At 37.6% G+C, this 17,260-nt stretch overlaps 2 protein-coding genes across 3 annotated transcripts; one reads left to right on the top strand and one right to left on the bottom strand.

Moving 5' to 3' along the window:
• Window positions 1–3: 3 nt before the first annotated feature.
• LOC116306839 (copine-3) lies at window positions 4–10,257 on the bottom strand. Of its 2 annotated transcripts, none has more exons than XM_031716959.2 (16): window positions 9,945–10,257; window positions 8,529–8,708; window positions 8,388–8,453; window positions 7,536–7,610; window positions 7,337–7,420; window positions 6,804–6,893; window positions 5,509–5,604; window positions 4,710–4,796; window positions 4,091–4,150; window positions 3,327–3,460; window positions 3,011–3,065; window positions 2,739–2,790; window positions 1,993–2,126; window positions 1,421–1,584; window positions 1,241–1,310; window positions 4–549 (listed from the first exon to the last, which is right to left on the bottom strand). In XM_031716959.2, the coding sequence occupies exons 1-16, from the start codon at window positions 10,071–10,073 to the stop codon at window positions 418–420; spliced, it is 1,608 nt and encodes a 535-aa protein (XP_031572819.2). In that variant the 5' UTR covers window positions 10,074–10,257; the 3' UTR covers window positions 4–417. The 2 variants fall into 2 exon arrangements, with proteins under 2 accessions (XP_031572819.2, XP_031572818.2); XM_031716958.2 differs by lacking the exon at window positions 5,509–5,604 and adding an exon at window positions 5,368–5,463.
• A 4,520-nt stretch (window positions 10,258–14,777) lies between these two features.
• LOC116306861 (uncharacterized) lies at window positions 14,778–17,200 on the top strand. The gene is made up of 3 exons (XM_031716985.2): window positions 14,778–14,981; window positions 15,612–15,896; window positions 16,872–17,200. The coding sequence occupies exons 2-3, from the start codon at window positions 15,736–15,738 to the stop codon at window positions 17,083–17,085; spliced, it is 375 nt and encodes a 124-aa protein (XP_031572845.2). The 5' UTR covers window positions 14,778–14,981; window positions 15,612–15,735; the 3' UTR covers window positions 17,086–17,200.
• Window positions 17,201–17,260: the final 60 nt, after the last annotated feature.

The following is a 17,260-nucleotide window of genomic DNA, read 5'->3' as shown; positions in this document are numbered from 1 at the left end:
AAATAGTTGGACTTTGTTTTTATTCAGCGAGAAGAAAATGTATACTTTTATAGCCATGAATAGTGCGCTGTGATATTTTTTAGTGAACATTGATCGGTCGCGAAGGTCTCCTGGTACATTAAATGTAAACGCATGAATAGCCACTAACTTGATTTACTATATTGACTAAGTTTTAACTAAAGTGTATACTAACTACCTAGATTATTTTAAATTATGAATGAAATCTCCTCCGACACCCTTAAATAAGGCAGTCTTCCCTTAACCCCCTTGGCATTAGTTAGCTAGCTCAAGGGCAGTTAATTAAATTATTCATTCAAGTGAATTGCATTAGTTTAAACGCGAAGTTCGGTCATTATTCCAAGAGCATTCCTTATTTAATTAAAATTTATGAGAATTAAAAAATGTAAGGTTGGATTTTTAGAGCCCGGCCAGTGAGGGTGGACTTGGACCTTTAGGGTTTATTGGTGGGATCTTTCTGGAGTTGAAGTAATCCTGGACCTGCTTCGGCACCTCTGCTAGGACGTGTTGGGCCAGTAACGCTGGCGATTGCTGGGGAAAAAATGTTGATATGTTCCAACCATTACAGCCATTCTCAATCACGCGCTCCTCTAGCGATTTATGGACTTAAGATTTGAAAAATCTATGACGGCAATGTCAACCGGAAATGTAAATTACTTCACTTTGGGGTTTCGAGTCTTTAAAATCTGTCTTCTCTGTGGATGAGTTGACTTTACTGACAATGTTTTGAATGAAATCTCCAATGAACAGAACCCCAAAGAGAAATAAATTACACTTCCGCCTGACGTCGTCGACGTAGATTTTGAAAATCTTGAAGTCCCTTCCGACGAAGAAGCTTTTTGTGGACGTCAATGAAGGTGTTTCCATGACATTCTATAGGCACGTGTCCTTATAGCTGTGTGTTTTTCGACAATGTCATGGAAACGCCCTATGATTGAAGTCCACCAAAATCTTCGTCGCGACAGAAAAAATTGCTGGAGGGCGCGTGTGATTGAGAATGGCTGTAAATATATATATTTATAAGAGAACAGAAAAGAAAAAATAGGAAAAAAAGAAGGAATGGTAAATGAAAGGAAAAAGAAAGAGTAGGATGAGAAAGAATAGGAAAGGAAGGGAAAAGACACAAATGGAAATGAACGAGAGAAAATGAATGCATGAATATTAGCTGTTTTATTCAATGCAATTTAATACGATGTTGTAGAATGTAGCTAATCCTACTAACCCCTTTATAATCCCTAAAAGGAACGAACTGAACAATGTCTCTTTCAGCTACCTCTGTACCTGAACGTAAACTGAAAAAAAAAAGGTTTTCAAATAAAACAACAATTTTGCACTTCGCATAAACTTACGACAGTTTAAACCACTAACTTCAAAGAAAATAAAAGTTATTTTTTGTACATACAAGCCTTCATCTGCATCCAGCTCGTTCATGTCAGTAAAGTCAGCAGTACCAACACCAACAATGATAACTGACATAGGAAGACGGGATGCGCGAATCAGAGCAATTTTGGTATATTCCATATCTGATAACACACCATCCGTCAGCATCAACAGCACGAAGTATTGCTGTAAAGAAATGAAAGAAAATAACGAAAGGAAACAAAAAGAAAAGACTAAGAAAGAAGAAAGGAAAGGAAGGCAAGCTGGACGATTTCGCTTGATTGTTCGGTTTATTGTAAATTTTGAAGGCCAATGAAGCTGTTAAAAAAATTTGAAGGCCATTTTAAAAGCTGTTAAGAAAAAAAATCTTTTAAATTTATTTTGTCGATAGTCTGAAACAACCTCTAGGCCGATCGAAATCTGGCGGGTACGGCTAACTCACAGACGGAAGAATATAAATGGACTGTATAGCGGCAGCCAGAGGCGTGTTTAGAGTCTTTCAGTTCGACCCGTTGAGCTTGCCACTACTATACTTGAAGCTTCATGCGGTGGTGATTAGTGATAACATTTTTTTTATAATCACTAAAAACATACCGATGCGTCTCGTTTTTGAGCAGCCTGGTGAGCAAACGAAGCCACATGGTTGATGATTGGTGCAGCATTGGTAGGACCATACAATCGAACCTGACGGATACACGCCTGGTATGCTGCAACTACACCACTGACCCCTAAACGCCGGCAAAAATACAAATAAGTTCAATGACAGTATATCTTTTCCGAGGTTATCCATACTTCTGATATCCTAAATTTGCTGGTATGGGTAAGCCTCGCAACAAATAGAAATAAGGTAAAAAATCTCAAAAAATTAGAGCGGTTATCGAATAAGAACGAAACAAACGGTGCTGAATTGTAGCACGAACACGGTGCGACATGCGGTAACATTGGAATGGCTTCCCTTAAGAATGTTTATCGTAAGAGCGGGCCATATACTATTCTGACTTACAGCACGACCAAGGTACGAGTGGCTTTCCATTGCCTTCCAGTAATTCATCCAATCACAACGCATAGTTACGGCCACGATAAGATGTACTCCTACGAAAACAGCCCTAATGGCAAGGTATATCAAGTACATCAAGGTACATCAAGTAACATCAATGTACATCAAGTACATCGTGAAAGGTTGAAGAGAGCAAATTGAAGACAGGGAAAATAATAAACTCATGTGGGTTTACAAAACAATACGACGTTTTCGAATGAGAAGAGATTTCACTTCCCAAACGAAAAAACATCGATCGTTTTGCCCTGCATGGGCAATGTGAACACTCCATGAATATAAATACCTTGGCAATAAGGATTCGTAGCGTTGAAAGTCAAAGGAAATGAGTGGGATACCTGTGGAAAAACAACAATTTAGTAAGATATGAAGATAAACCTAGATTTTCTGCTGACAGTTCAAAACCAATAAACCTCCAAAAGTTGTTATCTGTGACTAGAGTAGAGGTTCGACTTAAAATCCATGGACGTTAGCCCTGCCCCATGGCCCATTTCATTTAGCGTATTTCGCCTAGATTTGAATGTCAAATGAATGAGTTGGCGAAATTATCGTACATACCTCGAAAGATGGCGGAACTCTAGCCCCAAAGCCAAAAGCAGGGAACAGTTTATCTCTGCGGTGAAAAGAAAACAGATGCATCTTAAGCATAAACAATTGATGAGATTTATACGATGACATCTTATAGGAAATACACAAGTGAATTGAAGAGAGGACAGCACAGAAGGCTGTAAGTTAGATTACTCAATGGGTTATTTTGATACTGTGGTTAAATGAAATTGCACAACTGTTAAACAAAGAAATGATACTCTAGGGAATGACACGTGGTTTGAAATGGGAAAACATTACGCTCGAGCGAAAAAGAACTATTACTCACGAATCATAGTCTTGGCAGACTTCCCCAACGGACGTCAATGCTTTGAGATACTCGTTAGGTTCGTATGAATTCATGTAGTGAAGAGACTGAGGGTTGTTTGGGTCACCATTCGATGCAGTGAAGTCCACACCAACCTTGGCATTCAAAAACAAACACACAATTAAAAATACAGACAGACAGGCAGACAGACCAAAAGATGTAAAGACTGTCACACAGACAGAGTGAGACAGAGACGAACAGATAGACAGACCAGCATAAAAGAAGATGGAAAGGACAAATAGATAGCAAGACAAACATTCAAACAATAAATTAACGAGGATAAGAAAACGAAAAAACAACAACTACAAAAAACGCCAATATGAGATCCGGTTAATAGCTCCAAATGACATTTAAGGTAATTCCCTCGAAAGAAATTTTGCCGATAACTTTGTCCTGAAACTTTGCATTGACATTAATTATGTCATGGACATCTAAAAACTGCAATAAAAATATGGGGTCACCATTCTCGTTTTTGATTTATCTTGAAAAAAACTTCTCAAAATAGTCGAAAATTGACACTTTTCCGAGTGGAGACTGGGGCGAGTCAGATAAAAATCGCAATTTCGCTAATCAAGAAAGAGAAAAAAGTGAAAATTGGTTTGGAGCATGTTTCTTATTTAGTTTCCGAAAGATAAATGCCTAAACTTCGTTAGTTCCATGCTTTTAGTAGCATGCGCAGAAAATGCGCAGTGCTAAAAAAATATATAATTTCAGTAAGTTCATACCGTAAAATTAATCTGGCAACCTCCCATTACATAATCCAGAAACGAATGAATATGGATGATCTGAAAGAAAAGAAAAAAATATCGATTAGCATTAACCCAAAAACTATAAAGCGATGTAGCTCTTTTATTTTACAACCATCATTCCCCGTGAGGGACTCTTCCGCAAAGTTAGCTCTATACACAATAGTGACTTTTAACATCGGGTTTACCGCAAATCGCTAACTGCTAGGGTTGAGGCCCAGAAACACGCCCGCAAACACGAAGAAACGCTCTAAATCCATAAATATCAATTAATATAGCGGCTCTTCCATCGCAAACGTCGATATGACGCCTTTCTAAATGTTGAAAATTTGACGGAAAACGCCTGACGTCAAACTGCAATTTGAGGTTTGCGGTAGCCAGCAAAGAACGTCGTGCTAACATGTCGCATGTTGATTTAGAAAAACTCCCGTTTTAAGGGAGAGAACAGCAGAACAACTAAATTTATTTTCAATTATATACAGTTCAGTTCAGAAAATCAAACTCGCGACCCCAGGCGTGAACTACGTACACAGCGGTGAGAAACGGCGCCGTTACAGAGAATACCACCATTATTTAGGGGCGCAAGCATTCGGCTTACCTCACACAGACTGACGTAAAGAACACCAGAATTGACGTACTTCTTGGACTTTTGTTGCTTCTTTGGGTTGATCAAATCCAGTCCTTTCTAAAAAGGCAGAAAAGAAGAAGGTTGAATTGTGAGACTGTCCATCTACCTACCATCGAAAGAAAGCTTGAAAAGAAATTGGACCCACACAAATCAGTCTGCATTTCCCTACGGGGGAGGGGTGGTAAACGGCTGTACACAGGCTAATGGCAAGTCGTGAAAAATGGGAAAAGCTTACGACCAAAAGATTCAAGGTCTATTGGGTCTAAAATTGTTCTTTTCTTAGGGGAACAGCATTTTTCCAGATCCTATACGACTGTCCTTGGTATTTGGCAGCAAATGCAGCGTTTGTTTCTCGAATGAACCCCGACCACTTAAACCTCGTATTATACAAAGGATCAAAGATGCACTTATAAAGGAAAAATTTTAGATTGCTAAGCAACGGTGTAGAGTACAAAATTGATTTAATTTCACTGTCTCCTCACCTGCAGGTGAGATGACAACAATGATTTGGTTTTCCATAACCACTAGTGTTTTCCGGGTGCAGAGGATTAGCCCACAGCCCAACCCCCAACCTGGAGGGCCACTGCAGAGTATACCAGGACGTTAGATCGTTATGCGCAACACCTACCCTTGTCTGCAACAACTGAATAATCTGCCTTAGCGATGTTGAACAGCTTCCAATGAAATCATGGCTACCATCATTGTCATAATCATAGCAATCAATCTAGCACAAGAGAGACAAGTAGCCTAGTGTTAATGGCATACATACCCCACTTGATTTCGCATCAAGCAGTTGCCGTAAGGTGGTGTTAGTAACGCCGATCAAGTCATTGGCATCACCTTCGTCAAAGTCATAGACAGCGATCTAAAGTACAATTAATATTATGGTTTACGATATATATAGCGCTCTTATTCTTTATGGGTATGATCTGAATGGCGCTTTACAATGAGTTATGAATTTAGGAGATATGGTTAGTCATGAGGAGTAGAAACTGAGGATGGCCACTGCCAAGGTTTCTGTACGGCCTCAGTGGTTCTTTTACGTCCCTCTGTTATTGGTAAGTGATGAGGAAGTGTGAAGAGGGACCGAAACACCATTAAAGTGGTCTTCCGAGCAACCTAATTTGAGTCTAGCCACTTGTAGATGTAAATACAAACGCAGCACTTTCTCCTCAGTTATTTTAAGGTACAGTAGTGGTCTGGCTGATGCTTGAGCCCACGCCTCGGGCCAACTAGTTATTCAATGCCCGTACGACGAAGGGTAGGGATTTTATTGAAATCTTTTTAGGCAGAGCATACTGTATTTCCATTTCAGATCTCTTGTTATTACTTATCATTCCCTTGAGAATAAATCTCAGGTCCCCGGTAACGCATAATAAGATACGGAAGAATTTTTATTGGCTCCCGTCATTATATTGGGTCCTTTTACTGTGAGCATACTATATTTCCAACCGCTTGTCATTATTTGTCATTCGCTTTTTGAATAAATTTCGTGTCCCAGGTAACGCACGAGACAAGAAATGATTAGACCAGACGAGCAATGCCGTCAAGAAAAGTCCAAACATTTTTGAAAAGGAAAAACGTTACGCCCAAAGTAAAAAAAGTGTTTGGTGATGGCAGTAACCATTGACTAGGATCAACCCAGAGATTGTTTCAGGGTTCAATCTGCGAGTAAGCTGTGTCCTGACTTAGTTCAGCAAGGTTTGACTTGTGAATCAGCAGTGCTTTGACTGAGATAAGCCCATGGGTTGTTTAAGGGTTCTGCTGACCTAGTTCTGCCCAGAAATTGTTTTAGGGTTTGACTTGTTTAAGGTTTCAACCCGTAAGTTAAAATTAGCCTTGTTAGACTAGATCACAATAGACTGTTTTTGAGATAGCAAACATGGTGCATTGTGGTCTAGCTTCGGTACAAACATCTTTTGTCTATCATACCTTATATGGTGCTGTTTGTACTGAATCTAGACTACAATGCATCCTGTTTATCGAATTCAGAAAAGGCCTATGTGCAAGTCATGAAGCGTCATACATAAGCCATACATAATCTCCTTCATAAACATCTAATACCTTGATTGTTGCATCATAATCTCCACTACACAAAGACATGACAGAAACATCAAATGCCTTCCAGTTTGGATTCAAATTGTTCTTTATCACCTTTAAAAAAAAAAGAAAAGCACTCAAAAACATTGCGAAATATTGCCCAAAAAGAGTAAGAACTGAAAGTAATACAAGGATAGACCTTGAGTGATATTTGCATGTTCTTAGAAATCACTATAGTAGATAAAGGCAGAATGGCCTGTCTCACATGGAGTCTGTAATAAGACATGTGGAGCTGAGACATTATTCAATAAGTACTATATAAAAAATGAAAGCTTTTGCTTTTACATTCCTAAAATAAGAAAAAAGAGCTCAATAAACTTAGTGAACTAAATAATTTTACATCCCTTGCAAAACATTGAATGGCAAAAGGCAGTTTGACTGCATTAGCAGGACATTTTGCTATATTTATATCTTTTATATAATGCTATATTTCATAATTTTTGAAAATATGTCTTGAGGTAATATTTTCAATACAAACATTGCACAGTAAATCTTACCTCTGTTCTATGTATCATCAAAAATCCACCATCAACTTTCATTTTGGAGATCTCCAAAAACGGGTCTGACTTTCCTAGAAAATCCTTCATATGAAAATAAACAAAAAAAAAATGAAATAATGAAATAAAGGTCAAAATATATGATCAAAAATCGATTTAACTACCTCAATTGTTTTCTTAAGAAAATATTATATGGTACCTTTTTGTCCACATTTGTTGCTCTGAAAGTAAGTTTGGCAACCTCATTTCCACCTGTCATTTCTTCAGCATAAACCTGTAATATAAGAATTATAGGGTATCGTGCTGTTGAAATGTTACGCACAATGTTGCAATTCTCCTGATTATATCATTAAAATATATGACATAAGTGGATAACCCCTGATTCCAAGGATGTGTGCACAAAATTTGCCTAAGGCAGGTTTGAACCACCAATATTAAGCATATTTAATTTGTGGCCATTGTTTCTTCACTTCTTTCTATTTGGGCTCTAGATCTTGAGGCAGGTTTTTGTAGCATTTAGTTAATTTTTCAAAAAATTTTCTCCATGTATTTATGGGATGCATCATATTTTGCTAAAACATGCAAATGTTTTTTTCTGGTAGGCCTTATTTTGATGGGATATAGCAAAGAAACAAATGTGTTTTTTATTTCATTTTTTAAACAAGAATATTTTAAAATGAGGTACAGTATGTTCAGAAAAAAATAAAAAATAAAATTGCAATTATGTATTAACTTAATTTTGTGAACAGCCTTAATTATTAATTTCTGTAGATTTGTGACTGGCTAACTGAGTAAAATGAATTAGGAGGAAAATATAAATTTTTTTATATTGAATTAATTGGATATTTACTAATGAGTGGGTTTACAGTTTTCATTTACGGGTTGACTTTGATTTATGGAATTTGCAACCCCCAAACCCATCCAAAAACCACCCCTGTGTTCTTAAGCATCTGGATTGTTCTCAAAAAGGCTGTTTCCATAAACCTTAAGTGAGATAAATATGCACCATTTTTATATGTGAAACCAACTTTTTAAATTTAAGTAAACTCACAGTAATTGTTCCAACTTTCCGGCCTTTAATTTCAAGATGTTTTGTAAATGACCTCTTAGATACAATCTGGAAAGACACCAAAAAGTAAAATAATAATTTTATTGAAGAAGACAAATATAATTTAAATTATGCAAGACTAACCTGACCAAGAGTACATTCCATTTCACCAAGAAAATCATCATCGTCAAGTTTTTTGCTCTCATTGTCCACATCATACACAGCAAATTTGAGTTTTTGGACCATTTCGAAGTAATAGTCCAAAGAAATGGATTTGGAAAAGTCAGGATTTAAATCATTTTTGACACGCTCTGTTCTTGCATACTGAAAATGAGAAATTACAGAGTGTTATTATCCCAAGGGGGGAGGGGGGACTCCGGGAAAAAAGTACCAGGGATGCTTGTCGGAAGACCCCTAAAAGATACCAGAAGTCTTTAAAAAGGGTGTGGCTGAATGATTTTTAACCCACAAATAATATTAAATCTTATATAAAAAGAGCCTAGGATAAGCCATATCGATGTGTGCTTCTCTCCTTTTCCGACACCCTAATAGATTATATACTAGAAAATGCTTGATTTTCAAAAATTCGCACATTTAACACCCTAAAAGATACTAAACCGCAAATGTTTACCCCTAAGATACAATAAGCATCCCCGGTACTTCTTTCCCAGAGTCCCCCCCCCCCCCCCCCCCCCCTGGGTTATTATTATCAAATTAATTTCTACTAGCTACCAGGCCAGCGAATCTTTCCGGGTATTTTACATTAACTTGTCTCCCTATTTTGATTAAAGTTCCCAAAAATTTAAGGAAAATACGAGAAAGATACATTCGTTGCTCCCGCCATTTTATTTCAGTAAGTTTTGCTGCTTACTCAAGCTGGTATTGGAAACCCTAAGCTACAAAGCAAACCTTTTATTCTGCACTACCTACAGTAGTACTTACAGTACTATGAACATTTTTGACTGCAGATGGTAGTACTTTTTTAACACAATTCTAAGTTAAGTTTTGTATTTTATTTTAATACTTATTGTTTTGTTATAAACAGCTCAGCATATCAACCCATTTAATGTTCCAGATTATATCATTGCATACATGTATATATACAAGTATTAAATATTGTATATGTGTAAATGCTGAAATCACCAGAAGTCTAGAGTCACATTCAACAAGTATAAGCCAAAACTATTAATTCATAACTTATAACTCAGTATTCCTTACTTTCTGGAGTAGCTGATGAAATAAGAGGCTTCAAATTGTTTCAATTAAAGTAATTAGGAAAAGGCAAATTGTACATCTTGAAACCCAGTGATAAATATTCGAATATTTTAAAGCTATGAACGTAAAGAATTATGCATGAATATGAAAGATTACGTATTTTAAATTGCAGCTATGAGTCTAAAATAGTCTTCAAAATCCTTTATGTTGCACAATAAAGTAAGCCTAAAGAAGAATGATTCTAAGAAGCTTGTTAGAAGCAAGAAAGTTGAATAATTTACAGACGTTATGTAGAAGTCTTATCAATAAAACAGAGTCCAACTCAAGCCGACAAACTTGCTTTACCTCAAACCATTGTCCACTTTTGTCTTGTGTTAGTACAGCAGCGATAGGATCGGATTTAGACATGGTATCTTTATCCAAAAGACCTCGACAAGAGATGTGAAGCTCGACTTTAGTAACGCACTGAGCCATGGTTTGCAACGTTTTTTGGCTGAAAATGTCGGGAATTGTGTTTATCGACGGCTATAAGAACTTAAAAGGAGTGCTAAAGCGAAAGAGAAAGGGTGAAAGAGTGGTTAAAACTGATTGCGAAAGCTTAAAAGGAAGATTAACATGACAAGACTCGATTAAGAAATTCCGCCATACCATAACATTCCCAGAGTACAATGGGCTGTGCCGGTAGGGAACTTATTCAGGGGGGTAGGGGTAGGGGTAGGGGTAGGGGTAGGCCCTATTAGCCCCTCGAAGTGAAATCCTGGATTTTGACGTCAAAATATCTCAACTTTTCACACGATCACGATAATTTCATCCAATCTTCAAGTTTCTTATAATTAAAGAATATAAAAATGCAAAATGAATATAGTAATCAGTGGAATATCGACAGACAGATCGATCCAGTTCGGTATAAGTCTTTTGTGAGAAAGTATCGCAAGTTTCCAAAGTTTTGAATTTTAATGATTGGAAACTACGCATCAAGTTTAATTTTGGAAAAAAGGTATCGAAAGCATCCCCAGGCCACGGATGGTATAGTTCTGATCAACAACAAGAGCAACGACGACAAGAATAAATTTTATATTCTCGATGAAGTGGAAAGGAGAAAAAGTGGAAAAATAATGATAAATAATAACAAGTGGTTATTTTTTGTATTGCGCGAATTTTGAATGCACTAATTAATCATGATCAAATGGCAATAAACTAGAGAGAGAGAGAGAGGAAGGAAGGAAGGAAGGAAGGAAGGAACGAAAAGGAAGGAAGTAAAAAAAAAGAAAAGGAAACAAAGGAAAAAAATCAAAAATTAGGCAAACAAACAAATACATACAAAGTGCTATGTACATACAAATACATACAAATAACTCCATACATTTATTGTCATAATAGATCGTCATAATATACCTTATTTTTTTCCGGTCCGGTATCCTAAAAAACCGTGCGTTCTGATTGGCTGTTTGAGCGGGCGGTATTTCGTAAGTATTTGCCCGCGCGTGCGGTCCGGTATCCTTTGCCGCTAAAAGACAACACAAAACGATTACCAAAACAAGTAAAAAAAGGTACGGGAAAAATAAGTAAGTAACTAAGTTATATAAATAAGTTACTTACCGTCCTATAGTCGGTCAGGATAGGGAAAAACTGTGCCCTCGGTCCGTATATTCAAGACCTCGGGCACAGTTTTTCCCTATCCGGACCGACTATAGGACGGTAAATAACATATATATAGCATTTGTCGTGTAATTGGATCGCCACCCTGTCACGCACTTGAATTATGAATACTAGGTAACTGTAACATGATCCCTCTATTCCAAATGCACTTGATACAAAACATACTCGATATATGCCAGCAGAACGAAAAGCAGAAGTCATTACACTTATGCTATGTTTTAACCCTTCAAGTACGGCCATTGAGTTGGACATTGAATTGATATGGATTCTCCCAACCCCCCGAGTGTTGCTTTCAGGCTATCTAAACACAGAGAAAAAGTTTTCTATAGGTTGCTATCAATAGACGTCACTTCTGGTAATAGCTTTTTTTTGATGGCTTGTAGATTTCTGGAGGTTGTTTTGATCTCTTGTTTTCTGGTTTGATGCAAAAATAGAGTTGAAAAATAGTCAAATACTATAGTTTGAGGACTTATTTTGATATGTTTTAACTTATCCGCTAGTTGCTCCCCAGTCAACCGCTTGTTTGCCCCCCAGTCAACTCCAAAAAGTCATGTGATTGATAGTAAGCAGTTACTAATAAGGAAAACATTACAACTTGCAAGAAAATAAATCTTTATTTGAATTTGATTCTGATATCAAAATCCAAATTCTCCATACATCATGAACTTCGATCGTTAGCCAATCAAATTTCGTGTAATAAATGCCAAGGAGGCAAATTATTCCCCCCCCCCCCCCCCCATTCCCGGGCAACCCCCGGGCATTTGGTCAAATTCCCTACCATGCGGGCCAACTAAATGTCAAATCCCCCACCGTCCAGGCTCCACTAATTGGTCAAATGCCCGCCCCTCCAGTCTGATGAATCTCCGCTAATTTTACCTAAAAATTAAAGTAAAAAACTGAGACTGTATACATCCAACAAGTTTCATGCTAAGTACCTTTTGAGATCATTTTATAATTTATAGCTTTAATTTTATAAGAATCGAGACTTGAAATCTTTGCCGACTTTGGAATTAGCGTAAACATAATTATTGTTTTGGCCTCCAAAAACTTATCTTCATCTACTCGTTCTGTACTGTCATCAACATAGAAATGTTTTTGCTTCTTTTTCTTTTTAATTCCGAGCTTTTCTTTCCCTAGGCCTGTTTTTCATGCAAGCGACAAGTATAAGTTTGTATTTTGAAACCAAAAAGGGCCGCTATATTTAGTCAAAAGTCAAATGCCCGCTCGTTCGGACATACATTCAGCGTCAAATTCCCCACTCTACGGGACTTGACTATGGCCAAATGCCCGGGGTGTGCCCGGGGGTTGGGGGGGATGGGAACCTTTGGAATTGACTCATGCATAAATCATCGGAAAGCACGTCGCTAAACAACCGAACCTGTCTTGACGACGGACGTGTATTATAGCTCTTGAGGGAGTTCTCGTTGTGGCCGGCCAACGAGAGATAGTCATGATCGATACTACGACCACAAACACCTGCATGACACCATAGGGTTATGCCTGTGGCCCTGATACAACTCAAAATTTGGAACCTTCGTCTTCAAAATACATTTTTGGTGGCGTTATTTTCCTCGAAAGAAAATCACAGGTAGCTCAAGCTTGGTTTCTGTGGTGTCATGTTATAAGGAAATGTATGGAGATTCATCAAAAACTTCAATAAAATCGTTGAAATTTTAAACGATCATTGAGAAATAGCGCTTTTTTTCCTTCTTTTTTTGAATTTAGCCCATTTTAAGGATTTTTTCCCACCAGTAAGAAGGTCAAGGACATATTAAAGAGAACTATATTACTCTGAAAACGAAAAATATATGGATTATCTCTATCGTACATCTCTATCGTACATCTCTATCGTACATCTTTATCGTACATCTCTATCGTACATCTTTATCGTACATCTCTATCGTACATCTTTATCGTACATCTCTATCGTACATCTTTATCGTACATCTCTATCGTACATCTTTATCGTACATCTCTATCGTACATCTTTATCGTACATCTCTATCGTACATCTTTATCGTACATCTTTATCGTACATCGTACAACCGCGTGATCCTCTACTGCTGTTGGTATTTTGAGAGATAAAATTCTCTTTACCGAATTACATGGAATTAAATGAATCAGGTGAGTTCTTTTCTTGGTCTCAAAGATGTTTCATAGGGAGGGGAGGGGGAACACAAAACACTAGTGTCCAGTGTTCCGGTGAACACATAACTCGGGGAAACACAAATCCCTGTGACACCCCCGGTGTCCACGCGCGTCACAACCGTGTTTGCACTGTGAAATGCAAATACGGCTCTCGGCCAATCACAGCACGCGTACTATCTGAATTACTTTATAAAGGGGAGGGGCTAATCGACATTGGTCACTTGTTTCGCAACTCACTGCCTCTTGCTCTACAAAGATCATCCGTGGGAAAGCACTCTTATCATAAGATATTAGAATTTAACAATAATCAGCTAGCAGGATGAATATTCAGGCATTAGTGTTCTTCTTTGCAGGTAAGTAAGACTATAATAGCTAGCCCCATTTTAAGAGTTTAGTCAATGTACGTCTTCCAGTTTTGGGGAATGCTAACTTAGGTGAGTCGGCGTTGGTCGCAATACCTCCTATCACATGCTCATCAATTTGTTTTCTGTAAGTAAGCTTCCGAAGGAACCAAGTTTCATAAGTTTTATATTAGTAAGCTTCGTGTATCGTAAGTCTCAGTCAAATCAACAGCATTGCGGACATCAGTCGGCATAGGCTGAGTCATTTAACCTGCATTACGAAATCTTCATTGGAGAGTTCGAAATCGTTTTCCCATATTTACTGCAAAACAAACTTCAGGGGACACCCTTTGTAGGACACCCTTTTCAAGGTCCCGTGTATTGCTCTTAGTAAATACAACAATTTGAGAACAACCGGAGATCATGCCATGAAGGTCAGCCCTGAACTTTAACTCTGGTGTGGGCCAACTTACTTATAAAGTACTTGGACTGTTTCAGGGTGGGGAAAAATTTTTGGTCAATCCCTAACTGCTACCGTAATAGTTAAATACGTTTTTGATGGATTTAAGTCCATAATTCAGCGCAATGCGAAATAAAAAAGCCAAAAAGTTCGTATCTGTGAAAGCCATTTTGATTGAAATATGAGAAAAATTAATACGACTTGACCTTTCTGGGTACGGAGTGTTGCCAAACACGACTAGAATTCTGAGATCACGCGACACGAATTACATTTGTTTTTTGTGAAATTTCTTCCTTTAAATGCGTGTTTTTACTCAATAACTATATTTCAATAGTAATATATACCAAACAGCAAGTATCACGAAACTGTATCGAAACACCTTAAATTTGGAACAAAGCTTAAATAGACCTTAAAGATTAAATACTAGGCAGCCCGGAGCAAAGACATCAAGTATCAAGTGCTTCTGTGACATGCGCCTGGGCTTTCTAGACCCTTCGATTAAGATAATAGAAAACATCACGGTCACGGCATACACGCTAACGGCACTGAGCTTTTCACAGTCACACAAAAACTGCTCTACGCAGAATAAGATGTTCACAGTCGTGTCTACTATCTAAAAACTTTGTTGCCATTATTTTTTACAGTCTTACTGGCTTCTTCTAAAGCGTCTAATGACGTTGGTAACTGTACATTTAAAGAATATTACCAAAACGAACGTGTGTGTACTACAGCGTTTATACATGGATTACAGGAACAGCCCAAGCTAAGCTGCAGGTAAAATTGAGTTACTTCTCGAGACGTTATCACGACAAATTGACAAACTGCATAAACATTTACTATTCAACGTTAGTCTAAATCTACTAATGGTATATCACAAATCCTGCGCACTCATTGGCTGAGCTGCTAGTAGCTTATAGAGATAGATACGTCTCAAGAAGCTTAAAGTCCCGGTTATGAAAACCAAAACAATGGCGGTTACGTATACTAACTTCCGTTTTCAGCCTAAATTCAAAATTCTTTGTATAAATGTTATTTGACCGAATGGTACGTTTAGACCAACAAGATGGTCTGTCTACTAGTCAATATAGCCAATTTAGCTTTCAATTCGGTCTTATGGCTACTGACTCGTAGACCATCTGCATAAGGATGCCCTAGTGGTAGAAATGTCACCTCTTCAAGTGCTCTAAGGTACACCAGGGGCGGATCTAGGGGATGGTGCAGGGGAGCTTATTCCCCTCTCTATATGAACTGATATCTACTGCATTATTGTTATATGAGTTTCTAGGCAATTGGTGCACCCCTCCTAAAGCGAAAATCCAGGATGGTGCACCCCTCTAGAAAATATCTTGGATCATGTACATGCACTGAACACAATTATCCTTTTTGACTTTGTTGATTTTTTAGACCAAAGCTAGAAGAGTTTTTTAACTGCACCATTAAAGTTGTCAAAGGCTGTGTAAAAACGCTAGATGCAGCTGGCGAAGCTGCTGTACGAGCAGATTTAGAGAAGAAAGCAACTGAAAACAAGATGTGTGAATTAGGTGGGATGCACTTTGAGGAACCAGTTGGGCCAAACCAGACCTTCCCTTGTACCATCAGTAAAAACGAGTACAGGAAGCAAACGGCATCGTGTTATGAAAGTTTTGAGAAGATGTGGCATAAAAACAGGAATGACAAAGGATTGTGCAGGTTTGTAGGCCCATAACTTACCTAAGCCGGGAGCCAAGCATTTACGACTGAACGTAATGCACTCTTCTCGAAAGTGTCTTGAATGAAAGGCTATAATGGAAATGCAAAAGAAATGCCACAAATTTCATCGAGGAAAAGTGTATTTTTTTTTTGTATTGTCATGTTAGCCTGGCATCAACGATGACGTATGAGAAGGCTCCATTGATTGTCCATAATAAAGTTCTCTGTGTGAGCAGAGATTAAGGGCTAAGCTTGCTTGCCATGGCCCTATCAAAGTATTGATAAGAACGTACCATGCAGCTGAAAGCCTATTGCTAAATACCAAGAGGATTCAATAAGTCCTTCCACACAGACCTTCTTTGTAGATGGGTTTCAGGCAGCCATCATCCCTGTGTCTGGAACTTGGAATTGTTTTCCCCAGAATAATTCCTTTTTAAAAAAAATTCACGTCTATAATAGATTTTACTCACAGCAATTCAATTATGTTGTTAAAAAATTTCGTCAATCAAAGGAAAAAAAATATTTGTGAATAGCTGTTATTACAGTTAAGCCCGCAATAAGATATTCTTTGTTAAAGGAATCATATACAAGCGAGGCTATCGCGCCGACGATACAACGGTTGTTGTCTCATGTGCATGCATCCATAATATCTGCTGTATATTGTCCTATACAACATGTGACAGACTATAAGACAGTCTTTAAGGCATAAATGTTCCCAGTTGCCATCATTACAGATTTTCCCACGAGTAAATCACCTCTGTTCTTAAAAGGAAGTCACCATTTTCAAAGTTTCTGCCATAATTCTTTGATACAATACTGTGATACTTGAAGAAAGAAAATCAATTTTGTTCCTATTTGCAATGTAATTAGAATAAAAACTCTGAAATTATTAAAATTTGATTATACTAAATATTATGTATGACATCAACTTTCAAACCTATTACTTATGAAGCCATCAACTTTATCTCATTACAGTGGATTTGCAACGGTGAAAAAGTGTGTACAGAATGTCATGACATCGAAGTGTACAATAACAGGGGACTTCAAGGAAAAAACTGATCTGATGTTTGATGATTACAACCCATTCTGCTCTGAGAAGCCGACAAGCAAGTCAACAAGGATCAAAACACAAGCTATGGTCAACATTGCTGTCGTTTCTGTCCTTTTAGTATTGTCTATTATTTTATAAGCTGTCATTTTTGCAAACATGTAACAAAACATCTTTGTGCTGTTATTCTGAAATATAGAGAACTTGCTCGTCAAATCTTTTTTTTTTCTTCAAATTTTAGGCTAATTCTTTCATACTGATGACTTATGTTATTAATAAAGACTTAAACCTTTCATCACTTCATTTTGTGCAGACA

The sequence above is a fragment of the Actinia tenebrosa genome, unplaced genomic scaffold (genome assembly GCF_029948245.1).
Source record: "Actinia tenebrosa isolate PJP-AT-01 unplaced genomic scaffold, QUT_ActTen_1.0 PGA_scaffold3__52_contigs__length_22856419, whole genome shotgun sequence".
Classification (NCBI taxonomy): Eukaryota; Metazoa; Cnidaria; class Anthozoa; order Actiniaria; family Actiniidae; genus Actinia; species Actinia tenebrosa.
Note: the sequence above shows the minus strand (reverse complement) of the source record. Positions and strands in the feature narration are given on the sequence as shown.